At 39.5% G+C, this 27,435-nt stretch overlaps 2 protein-coding genes across 2 annotated transcripts; one reads left to right on the top strand and one right to left on the bottom strand.

The window, feature by feature from the left end:
* The first annotated feature begins 140 nt into the window (after window positions 1–140).
* Window positions 141–20,034, top strand: arih1 (ariadne RBR E3 ubiquitin protein ligase 1). The gene is made up of 14 exons (XM_087136914.1): window positions 141–504; window positions 6,630–6,785; window positions 7,776–7,844; window positions 8,068–8,160; window positions 9,230–9,285; window positions 13,434–13,607; window positions 13,726–13,768; window positions 14,742–14,891; window positions 14,998–15,050; window positions 15,669–15,726; window positions 15,889–15,972; window positions 16,361–16,537; window positions 16,852–16,964; window positions 17,204–20,034. Exons 1-14 carry the CDS (start codon window positions 286–288, stop codon window positions 17,283–17,285), a joined length of 1,527 nt encoding a protein of 508 aa, XP_086993040.1. The 5' UTR covers window positions 141–285; the 3' UTR covers window positions 17,286–20,034.
* A 2,123-nt stretch (window positions 20,035–22,157) lies between these two features.
* LOC147799259 (uncharacterized) lies at window positions 22,158–24,905 on the bottom strand. Its single transcript, XM_087136913.1, has one exon. The coding sequence runs from the start codon at window positions 24,894–24,896 to the stop codon at window positions 23,139–23,141; it is 1,758 nt and encodes a 585-aa protein (XP_086993039.1). The 5' UTR covers window positions 24,897–24,905; the 3' UTR covers window positions 22,158–23,138.
* Window positions 24,906–27,435: the final 2,530 nt, after the last annotated feature.

A 27,435-nucleotide genomic window follows, 5' to 3' on the forward strand; every position in this document is an offset into this window, starting at 1 on the left:
TATACCAAAAAACCGGAAACTAATGAGGTTAATAATTTGGTATTATTTTATTTTAAATTTTTTATATTTAATTTTTTTAAATAAAAGTTTTTCCCTTTCATATTTTACAGCTTTTGTTCGAGGAAGTGACGTAATGATCATAACATTGCACCTTTTTGCCGCACCGTACACGTACGTACGTACGTAAGGACAGACAAGGAGAGAATGCAGGAGAGTTTAATGTATGTGTACATGTACGTCGGAATTTTGTGATTTCTTCTAAGGTTTGGCGTCCCCATTTTTGACATGGATGAAGAGGAAGAATACATCATGGGTGAGGAAGACGGAGAAGAGGATGATATGGGGTCTAGTGACTTTGAAGGGCACTTTGAAATGGACGATGATGAAGGTTCCTCGCAACGGGAGCAAATTGAAGAAGACGACTTTCAATACGAAGTGCTTACGCCAGACGACAACGTACAACTCATGGTTGACACTATTCGAGAAGTTAATCTTGTTGTTCAAGTAAGTCTTTTTTGTTGGATTAAGCAGTGAGACAGGAAATATATAATTTATGTTTACTGCTAAACGATAGAGCAAGGATCTGTGTTGGAAAGATATTACTTGAATCATATCCCCAATATTTTGTACTTTTTTCTGCACCAATCAGCATTAGAAAAATAGGCTAATTAAAAATATGAATAAGCCTAAATGTACATGTATATGATAGTGTGCTTTGTTGGTAGGGCAAGGGAGTGGGGAAAGAGATTTTAAAAAGGGGGGCAAGGCTTTCGGAAGGAAAGAGGATATCCCCGCTTCCAGTTCCACTTCTCTCTTTGATGACATGGTCCAACGTCGCGACATGGCTCGATGTTGCGTAATGCACTCATCACTCATTTTTCATCCATTTTTTCATGATTGTATAGGTGAATCTCCCCCAATTGAGTTCTGCCATTTTAAGAGGGGTTTCTACAATACGTCTTTTGTGTGATTGTTGACTTTTTACAACATTTTATACAACTTTTTATGGATGGCTATAAAAGTATAATCACCCCCTTGTGTCAAATGTAATTAATTTAATTCTTTATTTAAGTCATTGATAAATAAATCACAGATTGGTACTGGTACTCTGTATGTATAATTGTAACTTCTTAAACTTTTTTCGTTTCTTTCCACAAACTCATTTGTTCATCAGCAGATTAAAAAAAGTTTTGTTTTCTGTCACGTGGTGCATGCTTTTGTTGACATAATTTATGCCACATGCCAACATGACCATGAATAGGAAAGTTAATTATATTATATTCCCACTTTTGAAATGGGAAGAATTCTACATGTACATATGTTGGATGCCACCTTTTTAGTATGTCATGTACACCATGAAGTTTGAAAGGTGTTGCCTGTTAATTTTAGGCTATTTGGGTGATATTAACAAGGACAGTAGGTTCATCAAGGAGGAACAGGCATGGCAAGTACACGTAGGGTTAACCTACTGTTAATTTCAACATGATTAACCCTTGAGAAGCGTGATGGTCCAACTTGGAATTCTTTCCAGTACAAAGCATGTAAATTGCAATTTTTCCAAATTTTTTCGTTTAATACACAAAACTGACAGTGGTGACCCACCTGTATACTGTACATGTATTGTTTGCATGTGAGACCTTGCTTGTGCTTGTACTGTGAAGGGTGAGCGATTGCACAGTGGTGACTATTGCTCTCTTTAAAATTGTAGATATGCAAGGTTCTCACGGCCATGATCAGTCCTGGAAAAATGTCCTGGAGAGTCATGGAAAAGTCATGGGAAATTGGGAAAAAGTGGGAGTCCTTGAATCTTCATGTCCGAGGAAACAAAGCCATGGAGAAGTCACAGAAATCACGGCAATCAAGGGTTATTTTTGATGGGTTTGCTTTTGATGTGATTACATGTAAAGTTACAAGCTTTGTCTGTCTGTACTTGCTGCTCTGGCAGTCTTTCATTTCATTATACCAAAACAACTTTTGTCTGCAAATGGCATTAAATGTCATGGAAATTATCATATTTTAGTCCTAGAAATTCCTAGAAGAGTCAGATTTATGTTGGAACCCCCACATACATGTACTTTCTTTGACTTGGATGACTTTCTTTGACTTGAATCCTTTACAGAAATACATGTAATATGAGCATTACAAACAAATAGCGTAATATCACAGGGATGAAGTGAAGTATGAACTTACATGTACACGTATCTACAGCCAAATGTGATCATTGATTCTGTCTTTCGTCCATCTGATAGTGACAACAGGGCATGTACATGTATTTCATGAATAGTATGAACGTGTACATCACAGTGCAGAGGGGACATGTACATGTAAGTGTGATAGTAGTACCCGTACATGTAAGTGTGATAGAAGTACCTGTACACGTAAGTGTGATAGAAGTACCTGGACATGTACATGTAAGTGTGATAGAAGTACCTGGACATGTACATGTAAGTGTGATAGAAGTACCTGGACATGTAAGTGTGATAGAAGTACCTGGACATGTACATGTAAGTGTGATAGAAGTAGCTGTACATGTAAGTGTGATAGAAGTACCTGTACACGATAGAAGTACCTGTACATGTAAGTGTGATAGAAGTACATGTACATGTAAGTGTGATAGAAGTACCCGGACATGTACATGTAAGTGTGATAGAAGTACCTGTACATGTAAGTGTGATAGAAGTACCCGGACATGTACATGTAAGTGTGATAGAAGTACATGTACATGTAAGTGTGATAGAAGTACCTGTACATGTAAGTGTGATAGAAGTATCTGTACATGTAAGTGTGATAGAAGTACCTGGACATGTAAGTGTGATAGAAGTACCTGGACATGTACATGTAAGTGTGATAGAAGTACCTGAGGTCTTTGAAAAGTGTGTTCATGTCAAAAGAACGCCCCACAGGTTACACAGTGTAGATGCAAGATGACCATTGATAACCAACATAGAAACTTAATCATAATTGGTTCTTTCCTGTTGGCAATCCGTACTCCAAAAATGAGTGTGCAGTGCAGCCTGTGGGCACCTTACTTTTCTGTACATGTACACATGTAATATGGCGTCGTAATGGTTGTTCGCTGTCTTTGCAGTTGACAGAACGTGATTCGAATAAAGACATTGAGTACAATTAAATCTGCTTCTTGAAACATTCACTATGAACTTAAAACAAATTTGTAAAGCATTTGAAACATTCAAATAAACATGTACATGTACATGTATGTCTGCTGTTAAAGAATCATGCCAATAACCTTAATTCTACATGTACAGTATATACATGTATGCTGAAGGCTGACATGTACATGTGTACATGTAATTGTAAAAATAAATTGTTCAGCTTATAAGTTGATGAAATGATATAAAGTTTCTTTACATGTGTTCATTTATATGTGTACCTACTTTTGTGTTGTGATAAACTGGTATTTTCCTGATGTCTGATCTGATGCTGCTATTTTAGTGGCATTTTAGGACAAAAATGTATACATTGATTTCAGCTACATGTACATATATCATATGCAATTCAACCATTTCAGTGCCAGTCAGTGTCATGTAACATGTTCCTAAGTACTGAAGTTTTCATCTACTAGTACTAGTACATACATTGTACATGTATAGAATCTCACTTTCATTTTCATTGTTATTTATGCCTTTATTGCTGGCTCTTTGGCAGTTATGGTTTGTTAGTTTGCTCTACAATATGTTCAAGGTTTGAGATTCCACATATGCATGGAGTGTATGCAACTTCAGGTTACTTCTGTAAATTAAATGTGGTTGTTGGCCATGCATACGAGAAAGATGCAGCAGTGTTTTAGTTCATCACATATAATTTGTGTGTAAACCCTTTTAAATGTCATTAATTACTATCGGTGACAGGCATGCAAATCCAGCACAAAGGGGTTTGCCTTCAATTAAAATTTGTCGCCAATGTTGCAGAAGTGTAAAGTATATACCCGTACAAATCAGTGACTAATTTTTATAGCAGAAGGTACATGTACAGTGTACATGTAGGCATGTGTATGTGTACATGTATGTAGGAGAATAGACAATGTCCTAAGGTTTTTTTATAATGCATATAAAACCAGGTCATCAATGAGTAACTCATAGTACACATTCTCCTAGAGGCCTAAAAAATTGTTGGAGATTTAGAAACACATACAACTGTTCATAGGGCAGAAATTTTAAATGACTCTAACTCCCCTGTAGCTTCTGGTCATGGGGTCAGGGGTTCGAATCCAGCTGGTGATCTTGGGCAAGTCACTTTACCTCCGTGTGCCTCTCTCCACCCAGGAGTAAATGGGTACCTGTGAGGGCAGACATGGTTATGTTTAGCCGTTTGCATCGAAATGGTAGCACTAGGCTAGTATACTCCCCAGGGAGCTGAGATGGTTTCAGGAATGTTCAGATGATGTGTGAGCCCAATGTGCAGGGATAATGATAATACAGCGCCTCGGAATGGTTGCTAGATAGAGGGCGCTTTACAAGTGCTTGTTATTATTGTTATTATTATCACAAATCGCATCACTACATGTACATGTACATACATGTATGCATATGATGTAAGGAAGACAAATTCTCCAGAAGTCAGTGACACTGCAGGGTTATTTTTCTTGGAAATTGTTTTTTTTAACAACAGTGTCTCACCTTCATTTTCAAATGGTGGACAAATCCCCTAAGTGCAGCACATGTACTTCTGCACAAGCCTCAAACCAATGGTTACTCTTTCATGCTGTCCAACTGCTGCAAAATCTGAATTCAGGATTGAGATGAATTGGCAGAAAAGGGTTGTTTTTCGGACAGAGCATACAATGTAACATTGGATTGTGCGCATACTTACATGTACACACATGTGCATCTTGTATATGTGCACACAAATATGGGGAGTGTTGAAGAGCACCTCTGAGGAAAACATGCTTTCTTTGATTTGATTTGTTCGAATAAATATGGAAGCATCCAAATCAAATGCCGTGTCATTTGTCTTCAGAACTCAACTATAACAAGCTAAAAAGGGCTTTTTCCGTTCATGCCGAGATGCAAATTCTGAATGTATTGCATCATTCGGAAAACACAGAGAAAATGAAGGGAACCCTCGCCCTGTGCTCGTAGTGGATAAACCCTTGTGCATGCCAAACAATGGCTACACGCACACATACATCTGTATGCACTGTTTGACATGCACAAGGGTTTGTCCACTAAGAACACAGGGTGAGGATTGCCCTCGTTATATCTCTGTTTTCTCCTAAAGACGCAATCTTCATTCAGAATTTGCAACTTGGCATGAAGAGAAAACAGCCCTTTTTAGCTTATTATAGTTGAGCTCTGAAAACAAATTACACTGCGTTTGATTAGGTTGCTTCCATATTTATTTGAACAGATAAAATCAGTGTACACAACATGCATACATGTACATGTATATGCAGTTCAGGCATTATGTTGTACATGTACATTATATTCATTTTGTATGTACATGTAGGTCTATGTCGTGTCACGTATACATCTGCATGTGTTGTCTGTATGTGTACCTTCAATTATGAATGTCCTTACAGCAATCTCTCCTCATAGCCTCATGTTCATTAAGTTTTGCTTATTGTGTAGAGTGATATGCTGAGTTTCTACTGGTAAGCCATACAGCTCTTTAGTGTGTAGCATTCAGTCCAGATTATGAACCATAGATGAGGAATCTCAGATATTTGTGCCTGGCAAGAAACAGAAGCAGGGATCAACTCAGAAAAACACTCTCATAGCAAGGGGTCTTCTTGTGAAAAATCCAGAGTGCACACAAAGCTGTTTACATCTTCATGGAACTCCACAGCAAAGTGTGTATATTTTCATGAAGGGTGGAATGCACTTTGGTGGGTCATGGGGTCATGAAACTTAAATGAGATTTTTCACTGCATAGCGTTGGCCTTGCAAAGTGAAGAAATTAAAACTCCAGATGCTAAGCAAGGAAAGGGCAGCAGACAATAACTGTTCCTTCTAATGCCGCAGTCCTACAGTGTTCATGGTACTGCAGTTTTATTGTACACGTGCGACTTTGTACAATGTATTTACAAGACTTCATGATATCACACACTGTGTATATTGCTGCATCAGTTGAGAATAACTGTGTTTGCTTACATGTAATGAACATGCAGTGAATGCAGCCTTACAACATCTTGCCCATATTCTTTTGGTACATTCCAGTATTGTGTCTAAATGTGTTACATATAGTGCCCATTGAGCTGAATGCAGTCATGTATGTACACATCCACATATACCATATAAGGGCATACTGTCCATGTACATTGTAGGTGTAGGTGCCACTGGATACAGTGTGAGTAGTGCATCTAAAGTACATGTACACCCTTGTGTAATTTGGCAGATCTACACTGTATGTAACCATGTATACATGTACCCGTATGTATACGCAGGGTAAAGCTCCATGTTTTTATTTTTTCTGATTACGGACCATTGTACACGTAAGTGTAAAAGGATTGAAAATACATGTACATGTACATGTAACTCACCACTTCAATTTCAAAATAGATCCAAAAGTTCTTTTATCCTGAATGAACTGCCAGATAATCGTTAATGTGGCAAAGCTGTTTTAATCCAACACACTGACTACAATTGTAATCTTGTGCTTGTACACTGTAGATTCCAGCCACTATCACAAGAATTCTACTGAATCATTTCAAATGGGACAAAGAGAAATTGATGGAAAGATTTTACAGCGAGGACCAAGACCAACTCTTCAATGAAGCTCATGTTGTCAGTCCCTACAAAAAGCAACCTGTCAGACACACTTCAAGGGTAAGTAACACAGATGTTGCTCCAGTTTGTTGCGTTGGGGCAGTTGTGTGCATTGATGCTGATGTTACATTTAGTATTAAATGGGTTTTATGATGTAAGGGAATAGGTTCTTGGTTAGAAGCTGTAAAATATGTCATTCTGTCAAAGTATCCATTACAATGATATGAATGGGACCTTTCAGACTACCATGTACAGTACATGTATGTGGGTCTTTTAAATAGGCGGTCAAATGTGTGACATGGTGGTCAGAATTTCAAAATTGTCTAAACAGTCAGAACTTGTTGATATGTAATTGATAATACATACATGCAATAAATGGAAATGATTTTTGCTTTGAATAACTACTTGACGTGTACTGCCTCAATTTGTGCTGTGGTGCAGGAAATTATTTGACGTGTAACAGAGAAATTAAATATGATGGTTCTATGCATGTCATTTTTGGTAGGTAAAGGTTTCTTTTCAACTGTTGCCAATTTTGCTTTGTGTACATACCATATATTCTCATCACACGTTGTTTTTCTAGATAGGGTTTCAGGTGGCATAAAAGTGCGCAAACATTTTCCCCCAAAAATTCACTTTTTGGCTGTTTTTTTAATTATTTTGCAAAGTGTCGTTTGGTTTAACACAAAGCAAATATATGGCACAGCTCATAGGTATGCATGCCATTTAGCTTGTGCACCTTTGCTAACATTAAGTGTTTTAAGTTTTTAGTTTAAAGAGCTTTATGACTCATTTCACATGTAACAGAGTAACCGTTTTCTCTGTTACAATACAAAAGTTAATTTACACTCGGAACTGCATTCGATTTTGTTGTAACAATAGCAACAATATTGTTTTAAATGATCATGATAAATGTGATGTCCCTGAAATACACATTGGTCCCCGTATTAAAATAAAGACCCATGTACAGTGTATATGAATGAACACCACCTACTCCATGTGCTTACATTGTAAACCATCAGACTGAAGGTTATTTGCTCTTCCTTACAGGTGGCTACACGATCTTCAGGTCCTGTTCTAGAACCTTGTGAAATCTGCTGTAGGAATGTTTTAAGCACAGTGAGTCAATAAGCAAAGATACATTGTGGCTCAGAAAAAACAAGCTCGGCCATGTCCGAATTACTTGGCTGCGGCTAGAAATTACATTCGAGTCTATGTTTGTGGCCGCAGGTAAAATTATAGCCTGTGGCTTTAATATTCTTAACTTGTTGTTGCTTAGCAGTTTAATTAAATAAGTGCTTTTGTGTGTGGTCTAATTTTGCATTTACTTTGCACCTTGCAGATGATGACAGGCTTAGAATGTGGGCATAGATTCTGCATGGACTGCTGGACAGAATACCTGACTACCAAGATCATGGAAGAAGGAATGGGCCAGGTACACATACATGAATATGTGGCAGTATTGCCATTAACATTACAAACTAACACACACGTTCAGGTTTGGTACATTTCGTGAAAACCATACATTGAGCAATTGTGATCTACTGAGGCTAAATGAGGAATGATCCCCAAATTATTCATACTTGTGAAATGTAGTAGCATTTAATTGAAAAGATTCGTCCTTGGGAAATTGAAGGTTTAATTGCTTGAAAACAAAATTATCTTGAGACTTACATGTATGTGTGTTGGTTCGTACAAAACGACAATTACTGGAACTATAAATTCTCAGCGAAATAACGCAGCAAACGCCGACTTGAGAAAAAGTTATCTGGGTAATAGTTTTCAAACCGTTGTGATATACATGCAGTTAGCAATTATTTTCCAGGTCCCAAAAATGAACTCCTCTTTCAGATATTACAGGACTATTTGTGTATGGAAACCATGTTATATCCGTACCCTCTAACAAAATAGGGACTCACTTATGAAGGACCATGTAGTGAACTGTCGGGTTGATACAGATACAGATGCAAACATGTAAAAGTATGACAATGTTTACATGTACTTTCAACCCACTGTCTTAAATGCCCATTTATTTTGTCACAAAAAAATGGTTTTACATAACTGAAAACCACTTTTTTGTGCTGCAAAAAATGTTTCCAGGAATATGAGCAAAATGGTTTGACAATATACCTCTCTAAGTGTTCTTTTTATGATGTAAATTTAACTGGCTAATTATTGAGAAGCCATGTGATTTACTCCATCGTCTTTAGACCACAGGCAAACAACCAGGTGTTCCCTAACTTCATGAAATGACCCATTTCCAATTCCAATTCTGATTGGGTCTCCATTCCATATCATATTTGGCTTTGCCACATCCTTGATAAGATGCTAAGCACCCCTTATTGTTCAAGCACCTGCAGAGCCCCTTCCTTGTCAAAGTCTGGATAAATTAGCCTGGTGCTTCTCTACAGTACAAAATGCACTTGCCATTTCTATGTTTTGCTTGTCTGTATATTGTTATTAAGAAATTCTTAAAACATTTCAAACAAATTGGACTGTTTCAGACGATATCCTGTGCTGCTCACAGTTGTGACATCCTTGTAGATGACTATACAGTTATGTGAGTAACTCTAATTTCTGGATTTTAAACAAGCTGTCACTAAACCAGGGATTTCAAGAAGAAAGATTTCATGTATTTTCCTGAGGTAGTCTCCAGAGGAACATGTGATATTTAGGCGTCGTCGCCAAATTGACTAAGCATTCCAGGACGTAGACATTTTGCAGAATCACGGAGAGCACACTAATCCCTGCCAAACAAAAGAGCCGTTAACAACCCAGTGGCTCCGCGGACGGAACACAATATGCAAGCTTTATGCAAATTACCAACCTCATGAATATGCCCGATCTTCCGTGTATTGGCAGGCAATCTTTGGCAGGGCAAATCCCTTGGAATTAACACGTGGCCGAGTTTCCGCTGACCGACCGGTTGACTTCCGGTTAGAACAAGATCAGCTGCCAACTTAAAAACCACAAGGTTTTTTCTGAAGTCAGCTGGTGGGAATTCTGAAATGGATGCATATGTTTAGGTACCGTGCAGGATTTTCATGTACTGCAGTTTGCCATAATTAACTGATTTGGGGGTTTAGGACTTAATTACTTTATGTATCATTCAAGGGACTGTTTCAGCTTTTGAGTACACAGCTCTGAGAAAAATCGAGAAAAACACTTAGAATGCAGCTCGTTTAAATTTGTCTTGCAAAACACGGTGGACCTCAGGATGTTCCTGCCTGCCCGGACAGTTCGATCTGGCCCTGAAGAAAGACATTCTTTCCCTTTGTTTTTCATGGTTATTGTGGTTGGTGACTTTACCTCCAACTTTGTGTTTCATCTTCAAAAATGCAACGCTGAGGGGTCCAGTCCACTAATTCAAGCCCCATTGAAAACAGTGTAAAATCAGCTCCGTTCAGGGCCCAATAGCATGCACGCCAACATCCCTGAGATTTCTGTAACACAAATGAAATTCTTGTCTGGTCACTTATCTTTCAATTTCTTTTCAATTTTTTGTGGGTTAACCAATTACATTTTTAATTATTCCCACAAAACAAAATCACCCCCCAAAAAATGATTTTTCCGAAGTCTGATTGCAGCCATTTTTCAAGTGGCAACCCTCAACTTTCTCGGGCACTTAGGACCATTTTTCAACCGTAGTTTTCAGCCCTTCTGCCCTCATATGAAAGCTCAAAGACCCAGGGAGTTGATCCTGGCAACGATTTACACAATCTCACCATTTGGGGGGCCAAACAATCTCCTTTTTCAAAAGATACTGTAGGGCACTTTTAATGCTAATGAGCTGATCAGAAATTCTCACTTGAATTAGTGGTCTGCACCCTGAGAATTGACAACCAACGATTCATCCTCCAGTGAGTTGACTGCTACAGTACCACAGTGACTTCGCAACCACATATGTACCGTACATGTAATGTACACGTGCACAATTGACCACGTTCATGTACATGTAGGCCTATAGTTAGCTTTTCACACGAAGGCCTGCGTGTGTCAGTCAAAACCGTTCATGTGCACATCATCAGCACCCATCGTTAACACTTCATAAATCAACAAATGTGGTAACCACATGCATCCTTGTGTTTTGGTCATGTGAGTTACTCTGATTTAAAAATTACAAAAAGCTAATGTCTCGATATTGGAGTGGAGATTCTGTTTGAGAAAAACTGGTCCCGGAGCTCCTTCGGAGAGGTCATCATTGATTTGGATCATACCATTATCTTGAGGGTTGAAACCCAGATGATATAATTTACGTGAGATAAACTTCCAAAGTTTCAAAAATAAAGTTTAATTTCAGATCAGTCCAAATTCTCTTTCAGGTCATTGGTTATGGTTTTTTATCTATTTTATTAGCTAATAATGACTTCAGGTGAACCGATGGCGCGTTGGCATTTTGCACATGACCCATTAATATAGACTCTTGCAAAAGCTCCCGTTAACGGTTCCAATAGTTAAAATTTTCCGAGAAAAAAATTTTTTGAAAATGACAGAATTTCTGTTGTAAGATTTCACTGATTGTCTGACACTATTATGTACTTACATTTTTTAAATCTTACAAATTCCACAGGCAGGGCAGAAAGCTGTCGGACATTCATAAACTAAGTCACAGCATAAAATGTGCTGCCATCAGAACAATTACAAGGTTTGTTCTGAGTTTAAAGTTTTATGAGCATGAGATATACGGTACCTGCAAATACCCAGTCACGTGAAGGAACAAAGAAAACAGACCAGCGGCTAAACAACCTTTCGAAAGCGACAGCTAGTGCTGTAGCCAAACCGCCGGATCGAGCCCAAAATCATAGAACATGGCACTTTTGAACCAAACCAAACTGAACCACACATGTACTGGTCAGTTTGGATGTTCAGCTTTGATATGGCATGGTATTGGTAGCAAACAGAATGTACTTAAAAAGTTATCAAAAAAGCAACACAACGAAAAATGGAAAACAAGTTTCAGTACATTTTATTCCATATCCAGGCTCGGCAAATGTGCGAGTACACGTGGTGCGTAGAGCAGGTACATGTACCGGGTACAGTATGTACAGTACATTGCCGATGGCCCCAGATCACATGATGATGTAAAACGCACATGGTGAGAATACACTAATAACCCACCAAGAACACACAAGGTACAGCATTTCAGCTGCAGAACATTACGAAATTCTCACTACACCAATTGTGGACATGCATATTCAGACTGACATTATGTATACCAATCTCCAATATTCACGCCTTTACGTTCCATATTAGGTCAAACGTCCAAAACAAATATTGATTGGATGCTGATCGCAGTTGGACTCGTGTTCGATCGAAGGCAACTCCGGAAGGAAAAAAAAGATTTTGCCAGGCGAAGAGTTGGTGCACACAGGGGCCAAACAATCTTTCCTTTAGTTTGGTCAAAATTGTAGTATTTATATGTTGTGATAGAATTTTGCTAGAGCTACATGTATAAGTTGTTCGCAGATTTCAAATAAAATGCCGTTATCCATTCGAAAAAAAGACCAATGGAAAGTTCAAAATTGCGACTCGGTCGCCGTCCTGGAAAAGAATGCAGACTTGATATCAGGGTCCTTTGAATACATGTATATCGAATGCCACAGTTTGGGAGTTGTATCTAGTTTGTAAAAAAAAAAAACAGAACACAATTCACTCGAAATCCAGTTTGAGTTTGTATCCTGTAAACTAGGAAATTTCTGTCTGAACGTACTGTTTTTGCTGTTTTCACATATCCGACGATCGTTCTGTTGGGTCAAGCCTGGTATAAACATAACCATTTGGTTGGTGAGCTCGTTCGGAAAATGTCACACCACCTCCGAAGATAATATTCAATGGAATTGTAATGCCTAAATGAACTTTGGAAAAACGTGTAAAACTGTTGAAATCAAAGTTGCTTATGGATATGGGATGAAAAAGGAGATTCAATATTAATGTATTATTTATACACGGAAGTACTACGGCACATTCATAGCAAGCTCCCAATATGTCTCAATGTGTGTTGACCATTGCACATCCACATGTACAACACATGTACGTACGCACATGCGTGTACATGTCCCAACACAAACCGAAGTTTGGCAAAAGTTCGACCGTAACGACCCCATCATCTTTAATAAATGTTGGTACTGGAAATGGGGGAACGTCTTTTCCGCTGAACGGCTGTTGGTATTCATGAGGTCCTGAGATACATGTATCATGCTTATTCGCTTATTCATGACAATTCATTGACAAAAGGGCACACAGCCGCCCGGCTCATTAAACCCCTCACGCTTCACCTCACACCTCCGTCATGTCTGCAAATTTCCCCCCTACTGAGTAACGCCAGACCGATCAGAAAAAACGCAAACAATACACAGAAGAACGCATAGTCAATTTGGGATGACGTCTTATGTGCATGATGTATATTTGTGAAGTTTCCATCTCAAAAAAGACCAAGGCTTTTGATTGGTCGATAGCAGTCAGGTGTCCTTTGGCATCATAGATGCAGTGGTCTTCATGAATAGTATTGTAAAGATTCTAACATGGAAAGATGTTTTTAATCAATCGTTAGCTCTTGTAGCACATTAGCACTGATAATCACAGAAGATCCCAGGATTTTTGTGATGGACTAGACATGGGAATGTTGATTAATGCTGTTATTTCTACTCTTAACCTGCGTATCTAAACATTTGATTTTGTTCTTATTGATTATCGTTGTTATACCTATAGGAAGCTAGTCAAAGATGCCAAGGTGAAGTTAAAATACCAGCACTTGATCACCAACAGCTTTGTAGAGTGCAATCGTCTAATGCGATGGTGTCCGGCACCAGACTGCCCTAATGCATTCAGAGCCAGTCATCTAGAGGTCCGGCCCGTGACATGCACCTGCGGTCACATATGCTGGTAAGCAGACACTTAGGAATTTCACCTCTTACAAATTTGTTTTATATTTCTTAGTAGAATGCATTGTACTTGTGCCATATAAAGTTGGAATGATTGGTCTTTTTTTCTTGTCTTTCAGTTTTGTCTGTGGTGAAAACTGGCATGACCCTGTCAAATGCAAGGTGAGTCCAGCAATCTGTTGGTGACAGCTAAGGGGGGGTATTGTAGTTTGATTCTCACATTAAAAGAGCAGTGATTCAGCGCTATTGACTCTTAGGGAGAAGAGCTGACATAGTCAATCATAGTCAAAGTCAAGCCTCTTTCATTGCAACCTCATAGGTGGGAGGAGAGTTCATTAACCCTAACCATCCTCAATCCTTCAAAATCCTTCAGGCGATTTGGGGGGATTTTAGACAATTGAGGCTGCATGGCACCCTTACTTTGCTGATTGTGAAGGATGCATTGTCTCAAGGTTGTGGAATAGACCTTGTGTTTGGAATGTTCAGCCATGCATAAATTCATGCCAACATTATACAAGTACATGTGTATATGTGAAATCTTCCATACTGCTGCAGGATACATTTCACACTGCCTCAACATCATGAGGCAATGGGCACCCCCCCACAGAACATATTCAAGAAATTTTGGAGGATTTTGGAGGATTGAGGCTGTATTCAATTTTTTATGGGGGCAGTTGGAGGACTTTTAAGGACTGAGGGTGTGTCCTAATTAAAAGACCCTAGGTGGTTAGGGTTAAGAGCTGAGGAAATCAATGTAGATCACTTACATTCCATTTTGCATTGACTTTCATATGAAAAGACTGTATGCATGCGGTAATTTCCCTGACTGTGACTCCATACATGAAAGACAGATGATGATTTGTCATACCCTAACAATGTCCCATCGGACATACTCATGTACAGCTTGAGTACTCTAGCACTCTAGTGTGTATGCTGTGAAGTATGCTTGACTTTAATTTGAGTTCACTTGTACCTATGGGTGAGTGAAAGGTACACAGCCAGTGGCAGTCAAGTGCCGGCCTACCTTTTCTCTTTGTCACCAGTGAGGGCATCCTTGTGCCCAGAGCCTTTAGCTCTGTCAACCATCAATTGTACCCATGTTTCATCCAATTTAATTCCCTGTGTTCCATTGCAGTGGCTGAGGAAATGGATCAAAAAATGCGACGACGACAGCGAAACCTCCAACTGGATATCAGCAAACACAAAAGAGTGTCCAAAGTGTCATGTGACCATCGAGAAGGACGGAGGATGTAACCATATGGTGTGTCGTAACCAAAACTGTAAGGTAAGAAGTAGAAAAGACTGAAGATGGCAAGACAGGAAAGGTTTGAGGCTTTGTGAGTTGATCTGCAATCATCTCTGAATATGTTGCCATCTTTTATTCCTTCCAGGCTGATTTCTGTTGGGTTTGTCTTGGTCCCTGGGAGCCACATGGGTCATCATGGTAATGTTGACGCACATTTAGTTTAATAAAAGTCATAGTGCTTGTGTAGGTGGTTGTAGTTGTAGGTATGTAGTTATTTTATTGAAATAGTAAAAGAGTATAGGCATAGTATTAAATGTGTAGTTGAATATATAGTAGAATTGGCTGCAATCATTGTACTTTACTAATACAAAGATATTTATGGTATCGTGGAAAACATTAGAAATAGTTTCATAGTATTTAAACTATTAACCACTTAAGTAGGAATAGAATGAAGAGTATTCAGTGAGATTTAAGCTTTGCATGGTGGAAGTTACATTAGCTGTAGGCTGGCAGGCACACTTTTCAGAAGAGGGGTGGTTCTGAGAAGTAGAACCACACCTCTTAAGAGATACGGTAGTTTCCATGGTGTACCCGCCAACCTACAGCTCAAAGTGCTTTCAAGTGGAGAAGCTTGATGAAGGTAGTATTGAAAGACGACAGTGTTAGTATAGCACACATCAAAACTTGCAAACATACATGTATTCATAAAAAGACCAAGCATTGGTATTAGAAATGTTAGCAAAAACTCAATAAAGTCACATATGTAATTCACAGTGATAAGACCAAGAATTGCTTATTATTGCTTACTATTGGCAGGTACAACTGTAACAGATATGATGAGGAGGATGCTAAAAAAGCAAGGGACGCTCAAGCGGTAAGGATTTATCACCCATCTGATGCTTCACCCATTCTCAGAGATTCTGCCATCTACATGTACATGTATGCAGATACTAAACGTGATCGGTTGAAACAAGCTTTACAATCACAAAGCTGTTCAGAAGATGGATGTCTTACTTCTTTTGTTTTCCTTGTACAGAGGTCAAGGCAGGCCTTGGAACGATACTTATTCTATTGTAATCGTTATATGAACCACATGCAGAGTTTACGCTTTGAGAACAAGGTGAGTTGTAGCCACTGCTACAAGAAATGCGTCTTGCTTAGAGGCATAGGCTACGTGTACACAATCATAGTCTAGAGAATTTCCTCTAGTATAGTACATGCTTCATGCAGAATCATTGAGGGCGCTGTTTGGTTCTCCAGCGGGCCAGAACTTCTCTGTGCACAAACTGACAGTACTATTTTCAAGTCAACGTTTTTATACCAAGAACTGACAAAATTTCGGTAGCATTTAAATAAGAGTTTTTTGGGCTCTTCGGAAGTGCTTTGGGGAGAAAGTGCTTTTTAATTTTTATGAAACTTAATTTATGCTGTGACAACCGTTGAAAGAGGTGAAAAAAATTTTGGAATAATGGTCACTGTTGACTTCATGTTTGTGTTCGGTTTTGCAGCTGTACTCTCAAATTATGAAGAAGATGGAAGACATGCAGCAGCATAACATGTCTTGGATTGAGGTACAATTCCTCAAGAAGGCCGTAGATGTTCTCTGCCAGTGCCGATCTACCCTTATGTATACATATGTATTCGCCTTCTATCTCAAGAAGAACAACCAGTCACTCATTTTTGAGGTACAGTTTTTTTCGGGAACAGGTGCTCATATTTTTCTCTAGGTTTGCCTGGGTACTTTTTCTGTATTGATACTTGTACCTAGGCCTATTCAAAATTCAATCAACCGTGTCCTAAAGTTTGTTCCTAGATTTGGGTACAGTTTGAGTACAAAATTTGGATAGAGTAACCTTTTTGGCAAAGTCCCACAGATATGGTACAAATGAGTCAACTGAAAGAATACATTTAGAGTCAGATGCAACGTCACACATTTTTGCTGTTGGTTTATCGCAATCCTGGGTTTTCCACTGTTTTGTTGATGCTGTTTGGATTTCAGGAAAATCAGAAAGATTTAGAGAATGCAACTGAGACGCTGTCTGAGTATCTGGAAAGAGACATTAGCAGTGACTCATTGGCTGATATCAAACAGAAGGTACAAGATAAAACAAGGTATGTACACCCACCAGAGAGGACTGGTGCACTGTCACTTGAAGGGCTAATAAAAGAAGTCTGTATTGCAACTATGTCTGCACAGTTACTGATCAGTCAGATTGTTATCGAACGTGCTGTTACATCAAATCCATCTTTTCATTGCATTTTCTCTCAACTTTTTTTACCCAGTGCAATGAAATCTTGGCTTTTCATTCTTTATATCAAGATACTGTTTTTGTTGATGTGATTTGATACAGGTACTGTGAAAGTAGACGCAAGGTCCTACTAGAACATGTCCATGAAGGCTATGAAAAGGATCTTTGGGAATACTATGAGTAGTCAGCCTACACAAAGCTCTTCCAACATCTACCAAACCCTCCCTCCCCCTTTTGGTTAACCCTAGTGACTGTACTTACCCCTTGCCACTGGGACACAATTGAGTGACAGGTGAAACTTGTTCTTACTAGAGTTATATCAAGTGAATCTCACAAATGATGGAATGGGACTACTGCAATTGAAAATGGCTGTAAATTAACCATATCATCACTGTCGATTATTGAATTGTCAGGTCTGTGTCAAATTTATAAGAGACATAGTGCAGTTGTGGATCACTGCCTTTATTGCAAATCAAAAATTGCAAGGTGGAAGGTTATGTTTGATGGAGATGTTGGTAAACACCTTGCAGATGGATTCCATTTAAAAATGGATCCTTGGAAAGTCAAAGACAAAGAGCAACATAGACCAAAGTGAAAGAGAGTTGCAGAGACTATACCGTTGCTGTTATTGATCCGTGTTGGTTAACTGTCTCGATTATGATCAAGACAAGACTGGGTTACACACTGTGGTTTCTTAGATAGCTTCTACCATAATATGAAACACGAGTTATGTTGCACCTGCTCTGTATGTGGAACCTTCCTTGTAGAAGGAACTTATACACTGAGTTATGATTCTGCACTGAAAAGAATATTGGAAATTGATGGCAGCGTTTTTCCAGATAGCATTGAACCAACTTGAAAGTGATGGGAAACTGGGAACACACTACTCTCAAAATAGAAATGACATCAACATATATCAAGGTTTCATTTGGAAATCATGATGTTTTATCTTTCAAGGTTTCCACTGTCTCTCATTCTGTAAAAATTAGAAAAAGCTGTTCACTGTGGGATGAGTAAATGCTCTCACTACAAAGTATTAACAGTTTTGATACCCACCTCACAATATACATGTAAATGATACGAGAATGAATCCATGTATGTACCGTGTCGATGAGAAAAGACAATGGTTTACTCTTAATTGCAGTTAAATGATTTGAAAATTGTTGAATCATTCTTAATAAATTTCAGCCTTTGGAATTATAGCTACTGCACTTTACTTGTTGCTGCATATTAGCCTCTCTGGGTGTTTTTTTTTTAGTTGTTCATTTTTCTTCTTTACTTTTTCTGTCACATTAAGCAAATTCCTTTAATAACAACTAACATGACATGTAAAGCGTCCTGTTGCAAGAAAAGGAGCAATTACCATCTTCATTATCCTTGCTATTAAAAAACTTAGCGTGAGATGATTGTTCTGTTTTGATGTTTTTCCTCGGTGAACCAGTTTTCCTGTGGTTTCTATTGATGTCTCGAGCTCTAACAGTGTGACATCAGTCCGAGTCTTGGGTTGTGTGATGACTTACTATCACATGGCGAAGCACGTGATGTTCGAATCACGTGATACTGGTGGAAATTTGTAAGCACTGTTTTCACAGTAATGTCCCTCTTCTCTGGAATGCGACGAACAGTTGGTGTATCTTTTTTGTGAATGCTAACAGATTTTGTTGGCAATGTGATGAGTGATTTAAGACAAAACATGAAGACATGTATGTAAAAATTGGAAGAACATGCAGTTGACAAAACAAAAACACCAAAATATACAAATCCTGCGCAGCTAGTGCTGCCTTGTACTTCAGCTCACTTCCCTGATCAAGGAATCTCTGCCATGGCTGCTTGAATCTAGCGATTTTAGTGATTTCTTGCTTAGCTTTTTGTAATTTTGTAATAAGTATGGGGTATGCTGTCAAAGCTATAAAGAAATATTGATGTGAAGCCAACATGTGAGCATTGATTTTGGAGGAATGGGATGGTGAGGGAATGGAAAATACCGTTTAGATTGTTGTAAGGAAAATTGCATCAGTGAAAAGGAGATGCTTTATCAGAGGGTGATTGCCACTTCCAACGTATAAACCAAACCGACACTGAGCAAAAACCAACAGCAGAGAATAAAGTAAGCTGATCCCAACGTAATCAACAATGCACTTGTCAGCAAAGAGCGTGTGGTTCCCTGATTTCAACATGACAAACCTTGGGGATGACACAAAAACCAGGTCATTCAGCTTTTTTAAATCTTACATTCAACTAAATTAATTGGGGGGTAATCGAGATAAATGTCCCAGTGTTCCCAAACCGCCAAGCCAGCGATAGAGTTGAAGATGCACCAATAGAAATCATGCCCTCCTGGCATTGACAAGTACATGCACACGTACATGTATTATGGAGCGGGGACCTGCAGTTTCTTTTTTGGTATTGCTATGGCAGGAAGTTTCTAATTAGGACCACAGACTTTGTGTTCTCTCTTGGTAGAAGGGAATTTGTTTGTCGAATTTATAATCAAACAGTTGTCACAGCGTAGAAGGGAATTTGTTTATCGAGTTTGACAAGTTCATAAACTTCCCGTCGTGCGCTATTCTGCCTCCCAAACTGCAGTTGAATTAAAGATTTCTCACAAGTAATAAATTGATCAACTCCTTATTGATCCGATTTGATGAAGTTTTTTTTTACATGTAGATGTCTGAAATAACTTTTGTAATTTTTTTTTATCATTTGATGTGGCCTGGTTTGTTTTACAGTTATTGTAAAGTTAACATTTTCAGCTGTGGCATTGTTTGATTAATACGCATTCTTGAAGAACACGATTACATGTCCCAGGTCATAAGCTAATGCCGCGGTGTGAAGGGTATCTCATCTTTACTCCAATAAACTGGTTAGTTTTAATACATACTCGCTTATTCTACATGTTATTCAATAAAAAAGACAGCAGTGACGGAGTAGAACACTTAAGCTGACATTTGTGTTGTGTATACGGATTTCTGCCCCCACATAATTTATAATGAGACTGTTGATCTTAATTCTTACAGTGGCAGTTAAACTTCGTTGCACCTACTCTCACATACATGTACATGTATGCCATCCATATTCTCCTGTGTCGCCTGGTGTCATTCCAAACTTTTGGGGCATCGAATTCCACTGGTTCTGAGTTTTCACTCCCACCAATTCCACCTCCCTCCGTCTATTTTGAGACTGAAATCACTTGCCAACAATTAAGTCTCGTCAGTTAAGTTTGTAGAACCGAAACGCTGGAAATGAATCATTTTTGTTGGTTAATGCACAGACGTTAATTTGCGGAGCCAAGTGGCATTAACGATTAAACTGACTCACAGTCTGAAAACATCCACCTACGCTCAATAATCTTTGTGTTATGTGTGAATCCAGTCATTGAGCCGACATGCCAAAAAATAATCCGCGAGTGGACACAGAGAATAAAGTTAAAGAAAACGTAATCGTTAAAGTAATCGTATGGATCATATCCTACTAATTTTGTCTATTACTTAATTGAAAGCGGAATATTTGGGTCAAACCTGAGCTTGCATGGTTGACCGACAAGTATGCAGTCAAATCTCTCTTTCACATCCGCCCAGCAGGATACGGTTTCGAGGTCATGTAGCACGTGACCTGTCCACCTTTTCCGTCCCGATTTTGGTCAACAGAAAAAAATTGAAGCAGTGCACCATGAGACTGCAATTAATTTGATACAGTCATTGTTCACTAGGATTGGTAAAATGTGTTGCGTCAGTTCCAGGCGAAAAAACTTCAAAATGTTATCTTTTGACTGTTTTTTACTGTGACACAATTTCGTTGGGACGTGAATCTATCGGCAGGCTAGAACTTTCAGTCAGTTGTTATACATAGTATCGTTCGGTTATTGGTGAAGTCAGTGTGTAGTAGCCTACGTGCACTTTGAGGATAAATCTTTGCCGTGCAAAATTTAGTTATGTCGTGAAGTTGACACTTTGCGTTTCTTATTTTTGTACAAGAGATTGACAACATGCGATTTTGTTTGGAGTTTATGGTAATGAGTGTAAATTGATTCCTGGCGTATCAACACAGGAATTTTCTCCCAAAATCGAATTCTATACAACTAAAATTAAAAACTGGCTGATTAAAATGGCCTGTTGTTGTGTACTGGAGTAGCAACGACAGAGTGAGAACGTCAGAGGCATTTTTATGCACGCGTACACTGTTCGAGCTTCGGAATTAGATTTGGGATAGGCCGCATAGTTAGTTCAATGCAAACCTAATTTTAAGCCCGAACTGGTCCTGTTTTCTTTTTATTAGAGTCTTGAACAGTGCTTGGGATGCAATCAACTTTGTATTTGGAATCCTCATGTTTGTACTTGAAGAGAGTAAGGAAATGAAGAGGGAAATGGTACAACTTGCTCGACGGTACTTGTAATTATGATGTGCTGGACCGTGTTAGGAGTAACCACCGTTCCAGGGTTTTATTTTGCAGAAAGGGTTTACATCGTGTTCAGTTCTAGGGGGGCTAGAGGTCTTCCCCCAACTTTTGTCTAGCCCCCCCCCCAAAAAAAAATGAAAAGCAGTATCGCTAGAGAAAGTTACAGGTTACGTCACGTGCGAAGGGTCTACCCCCCCCGCCCAAAAAGATATGGATAGTTTACAAGCTTATGCAAACCAGACGGCTGTGGAACCGCGTCAGGTTTGCGTAAGCTTGTAAACTATGTAAAGACGAAAAATCACGAGTTTCTGATGAGAATATTTTTCCCATTCAGTATTCTTTCCTGATCAAAATAGCACAGGTTAATTTCGGATTATAAAACTAATTGGAACTTCCTATTAATCATTAAGATAGAACAGTAATGTTGTTTATCACCTACGTTTATAATAATACCAACCACGCCCATAAGTAACCTTATAGGCTTCCTGTATTTCTTTTACCGTTCTTGAACCGTCAAACTGTCAACTGATTGTCACTCTGCAAATTACAACCAAAATTTGCTTCATTTCCAAGTTGAGAATAAGTTTAATTTCTCTATTGTTTTGGTTGTTAGATGCACAGCACGTAGTTCATGCAGTTTAACAAGGGCAAGACCCGTAACGGATTGTTTTACGGTAGCCAGAGACACCGGGAAATATACCGCTTCAATTCAAACCAACGTCCAACACCTATAGCTTGCCTGTTCCACCCCAAGGAGTTTTTCCTCCGTTTTTCATCGTGCATTTTGGCCTTAAGTGATTCACTAGTTGGATTTATTTTTGAAATTTCTCGAGATCGTTCAATCGGTGTTTGGCCCATACCTTGTAAATAATATAATAAATTATGCGCATGGGTCGTGGAATCAATGTTAAAGTTACGAGAAAACGTTCGACTTTCCCGGTTTGTGTCTACATCTGCTGACTCAAGTTGGATTGAAACCGAGTCCAAAATAAAGTCTGCTTTTGAGTTTAAACACAGAATCAGTCGTAATTTTACAGGGAGTTCTGCCCGCAGTACATTAGATCAATTAAAATTAATGATGTGTTTTGTTGGCTGTAGTCATAAACTATTCTTGCTTTGGTTTTGTTGTCGGTAGTCCCGCTAAAAACTCCCGTCTTTCTATTTACCCTGTCAGTAGCAAGTGAATACAACTTCATCGAAATAAAATGCACAAGGTTCTGTGAAAAACAACTTTGTAAGGCCTAATATTTTGTAAACACAGTACATGTAAACATCACTATCAACATTTTAGTTCCTCTTTTCAACATCTGTGAAAAGTGATGGATTTGGAATGTATGTTACAGTCGCTCTCAGACATCACTCACCAATGTCTATTTGTATATAAACAAAGCGCTTTTAGAGACACTTAATAATTATGTTGCTTGGTTATATCAGGAATAAAAAGCCTCCATATCAAACACTGACAAAGTGATTGTGAGTAAGTAGGTTTGAAGACGCACCTAAACATCAAAAGCAGAGACCCGAAACTCTTATTCTGGATAGAAATTGTCACTGTTAAATTTTAGTCGGAAATACCAACCTCAATGAGAAGGTTAAACTACTACTGTTCATGGGAGTCGATTTAATCAGTTTCGGTGGTCCTCATTTGAGCTTTGCATAGACTGTGTGACTTTTCTTGGAATGCAGCCTTCCATTTCTTTCCAACTCCAACTCGGCGTAAGTAAGTCCTTCGGCATTGAATTCCCTAGGGTCGGGTTCCTGCCCAATCGCTAGTGCTCCTTGGTTGATATAGGTTGGTTCCCGCCCCTGAATACAACTCCCAATCCCCAAATCCACTTTGTCTTCGACAGGGACTTTGTCGTAAAGTGGATCGCTGTCCCTGGATATCTTCTTGTCCACTTTAGCGTAGCACACGGAGTGTTTGGTTCCGTTCTGTGACGGACCAGCAGCCTGGGGCCAGGGGGACACTGCTGCTACGGGACGATGGTTATCATGGGTCTGATACTCGATGCGATGGTTGTGCTCTGGGTCGTCGATGACACGACTTCCTCCGATAACTGTCTCGTAGGCACCATTGACGAGGTGCATGGATGTGTCACGTCGAATCGAGCTCTTCCTGGCTCGCAATCTCTTCCGTAACACGAGAAGAGCTGCGATGATCAGTACAAAGAGCGTGCTAGCAGCTGCACCAATACCGATAATGGTGTTCTTGTGAAGACTTACCATCGGTAGACTATCGCTTGGTTGAGGTGATGCTGGCGTCGACTTTGGACCGGTGGCACCTTTGTTACTAATTTCTGTCGTTGTTGGTTCTGTGTCCTTGGCTTCAGTCGCTATGAGAGTTGTTGTTAGCACATCATTGGCCATGGTCGGTATGAGAGTTGTTGGTGGTGCTTCTGTGTCTGCCGCAGTTGTCTTGGGGCTTAGTGTTGTTGGCTGTACTAGTCTGAGAACCGCACTCGCCGTTCCTTCTAACCCACGCAGGGTTCTTACCTCGCATGTAATCTCCAAAGCGTCGTCGCCAGCCTCTACAGCAAGTAAATGGAATATCCTGTTGCCGTCTCGCAGCTCAAATCGCTCAGGATTCCGAGCTAAGTAGGGCGGCACCGTCCAAACATAGGATGTGATCCTCGGCAAACCTGTTCCCTGGCATTCAAACTCCACTGTGTCTCCGATCCTCACGTAAGCCACCGAAGGCACGATGACGGCCTGGGGTGAGATATGCAGCGGGCTAGCGGTACAGCTTCGCTTCTCACTCAATGCTTTTGACTCCATCTCACAGGTAAACTCCATCCCCTTATCCTCGGCTGTTAGTTCCCAGCGTGTCCACACATAACCCTCTTCCTTACGGGTCTCCATAGGAACATTCTGGCGGTACCAAGCGGCAGTGGGTGGGGGGTTACCCCCAGTCCACATACAGATTAAGTCCACAGTGCTACCAACACCAGCAGTAGTGGAGTTGGATTCGTCCAGTAGGTTAATCGAGCAAGTAGGCGAGGTTTCATCTGGAGGGTAGATAACTGTCAAACGAGCACTGCCTAGGACTCGAAACTTAGTTCCCTCCAAATACCCACAGTAGAAATGTCCATTATCGACGGCTTTCAGATTAGCGATACGAAGATTAAACACATGCCAGTATTCGCTTCCTTGAATCGAGTATCGCTGTTTACGATCGTCATCCAGAGAATCGTACACGTCCCTATTGAATGTTACGAAGCTGTTGGTGGGGTTTTGGTACCACAGTATCGTCTCGCCGTTACGATAATTCACGTCACAGCGAAGCTCTACCGTCTGTCCGGCCCGAGCCTCCGTGGTCTCCGGCCCGCGTCCTAGCCTGATGGACGACACACAACCAGCACCTACTAGCGCCAGAGCGAAAATCATCCGACAAAATCCCATTTTCTTTTGGTGCTAACAGGCTACTGCGACTAACAGGCTTGTAGTTCTCCAATAGACTACTTAACACGATTAAAATTGGGAGGAAATGTTTGTTTCAGCTTACAAACAAGAAAATTGTGCCGACAAAATGCCTAGTTTTGATCTATTGTCTTGTGTTGAAGTGGTCCAGATTATTTGGCCAGAGTGGTTATGCATTGCAAACCTGAATGAAGGTTCAGAGATTACAGGCTAGTCCTTCCTCTTCCACCTTCCAACCAATAGTTTCTGATATCAGTGAGTTTGTGGTATATTTATGCATAAATTACATGGCATACCGGAACTCTGAGTCAAGCCTGTCATTACCAGAGGGTACGGTATGGTTTAAGTGGGTGGGTCGTGCAACCGTGCCTACGTTTCACAGGAGTGGTGGTACATGCTTCCCAAAAAATCACTGTAATTTGTACGAAATGGCGAAAGTTTCACGTTCCAATTTAGGAATGACTTCCAGAAATGACCTCTGAACAACAGCAAAGGGAAGCCGATGGAGGATAATGGAGATGTTATAAATCGGACATTAATCTGGGAGGTGATCAAAGTAGGATGTTACAACGCATAAATATGATATGCGTTGAGATTTCGTGGTCATATCAAGGCCTGACTTCGTTTACATAGTAAATAAGCATATAGTTGTTGCTCAATAAACTTGAGAATTGGCTGCGGACAAATTTCCTTTATTATGGTAAAATTGTGAACCGCAGTTGTGTGCTGGTGTTGTACCACCGGCACGCCCGCACTGATTACTAACAAATTCTAAAACATAATGACCGCTTAACAGTTTATGTAATTTGCCTGTGTGTGGTCGTCCTGCTTCTAAAGCAGCACACCGCATGAACCGCCGATAGAATTATGAGTAATTATTATGGTCACAACCAACCTCTTTCCAAGTTGGGATAGTTAGCATCGACCTCACAATTAGAGCTGTGAGATGTGTGTAGATTTTTGTATACGTATTTATGATCTCTCGGAACGAGGTTGAAGTTTGGATGCAAATTTTGTAAATGGAAACTACGCACAAATGAAGTTTGCACGACTGATGAGATCGTTGTTTCCCAAATTATTTTCAGTTCTTTGGTTTTGGAAATTCCTCTTTCCTTCATCATTTATAGTGTTTAGCATACAACTAAGATGCCATTCTTTCAATGAATGGTTGCCAAGATACTGGTAACGGACAAAGTCGCCTGTTAGCTGAACACGACAACGTTTTTGATTTAATGAAAAAATTTCCGACCGCATCCCTAGTTTTACTTCTTAGGACATCCATGCATGTAACTTACTATTACGCAGTCGGCTCAGTAATAATTAAAGGCTACGAAAAGTCGAATTGAAAAGTTTCAAGGGGTATTTAGGGATGAAAAAAGCTAACTTCGATTTCATTTATCTGAACAATCATTTTCAGTGGCTAACTGGTCACTGAGATTGTTGTTGCAAATCATATCATTTAAGTACAATCTTCATAGTGACGTTGAAGCTAGCTTCACTGTTTGGATCATGTAGGAAACTTCGGCCTCTTTTCTTTTCAGTTCGCCTAATTCTGAGACCCCAGGCATAAACTTTGGAGAAGCGGGCTCAATTTCTTTTGGAACATAACCATTAAAGTGTGTGATACAATACCTCAGACGAGAGTTTTCATTTTTGGGTAAACTTCAAAAGCTTAAAAAGATTTAGAGGTTGAGACGATGTGGTAGTTTTTAGACGGGCCACTGTTTTATTCTACAGAGACTTATTCCTTTACGTTGTAGGAGGGCGCCAAACAGAGGTTGTAAATAATAAACCCTTGCACAATCAATCTCGTTTGGGCATGTATCTGGTATGGATATAAATACATGACTTTGGAGGATTCTGGCGCCCGAACTGATTGAATGTGACTAAGTAAAGGACAAAGGATGTCATTTTCCGGAATTCGGTTTTCAGTTTGTCTGTTATATAGTGACGTTTCAGTGCGTGCAAAAAGTCAGTTAAATGAAATAGTTCTAACGAGAAAAACACCTGCGTACTTGGGCTTTGGTGTTTTTACTAGATTGGCAATCGACCTCAGGGCATGCGCATTGAAAGTATGAAGACAGCATTTGTCATTTGTGCACGAATAATTACTGCCTATACAGCGACCACAGGTTGTCAATGTGGCTGCTCTGAAAACTTCTCAAGGAGCTGAAACAGAAAGTGGATCGACTACTTTCGTCGGGAATAAACATAGCACTATTCTTCCAGTGAAAACACTACATCATTTCCACCTTTCCAACACAAGTCAAAAACAGCAGTCCAAATTTAACATGAGATAGAAATATGCATTGGAATGTATACATGCTGCGTCTATGTGAGCAAGTTAATTGTCGTGATGGTGTACACTAAAATTTCAAAGTCGGTACATACAAGACAATTTTAAAACAGAAGGCGACGAAAGATTATGAAACTGATGCTCCCAATGTCATTACAATTTGTAGTGTTCAACCCCCCCCCAAAAAAAGATAAGTGTGAGATTCACTACAACTTTAGTTAAGTT

The sequence above is a fragment of the Acanthaster planci genome, linkage group LG05 (genome assembly GCF_054643075.1).
Source record: "Acanthaster planci isolate LZ-2023a linkage group LG05, COTS_SCS, whole genome shotgun sequence".
NCBI classification, from domain to species: Eukaryota; Metazoa; Echinodermata; class Asteroidea; order Valvatida; family Acanthasteridae; genus Acanthaster; species Acanthaster planci.

Excerpts from the sequence above, each read along its gene's own strand:
- arih1 (XM_087136914.1), top strand. The coding sequence starts at position 286 with ATGGATGAAGAGGAAGAATACATCATGGGTGAGGAAGACGGAGAAGAG. Across the intron at positions 9,286-13,433 it reads GTAGATGACTATACAGTTAT|GAAGCTAGTCAAAGATGCCA; the intron begins GTGAGTAACTCT and ends TTATACCTATAG. Across the intron at positions 15,973-16,360 it reads GTTTACGCTTTGAGAACAAG|CTGTACTCTCAAATTATGAA; the intron begins GTGAGTTGTAGC and ends TCGGTTTTGCAG.
- LOC147799259 (XM_087136913.1), bottom strand. The coding sequence starts at position 24,896 with ATGGGATTTTGTCGGATGATTTTCGCTCTGGCGCTAGTAGGTGCTGGT.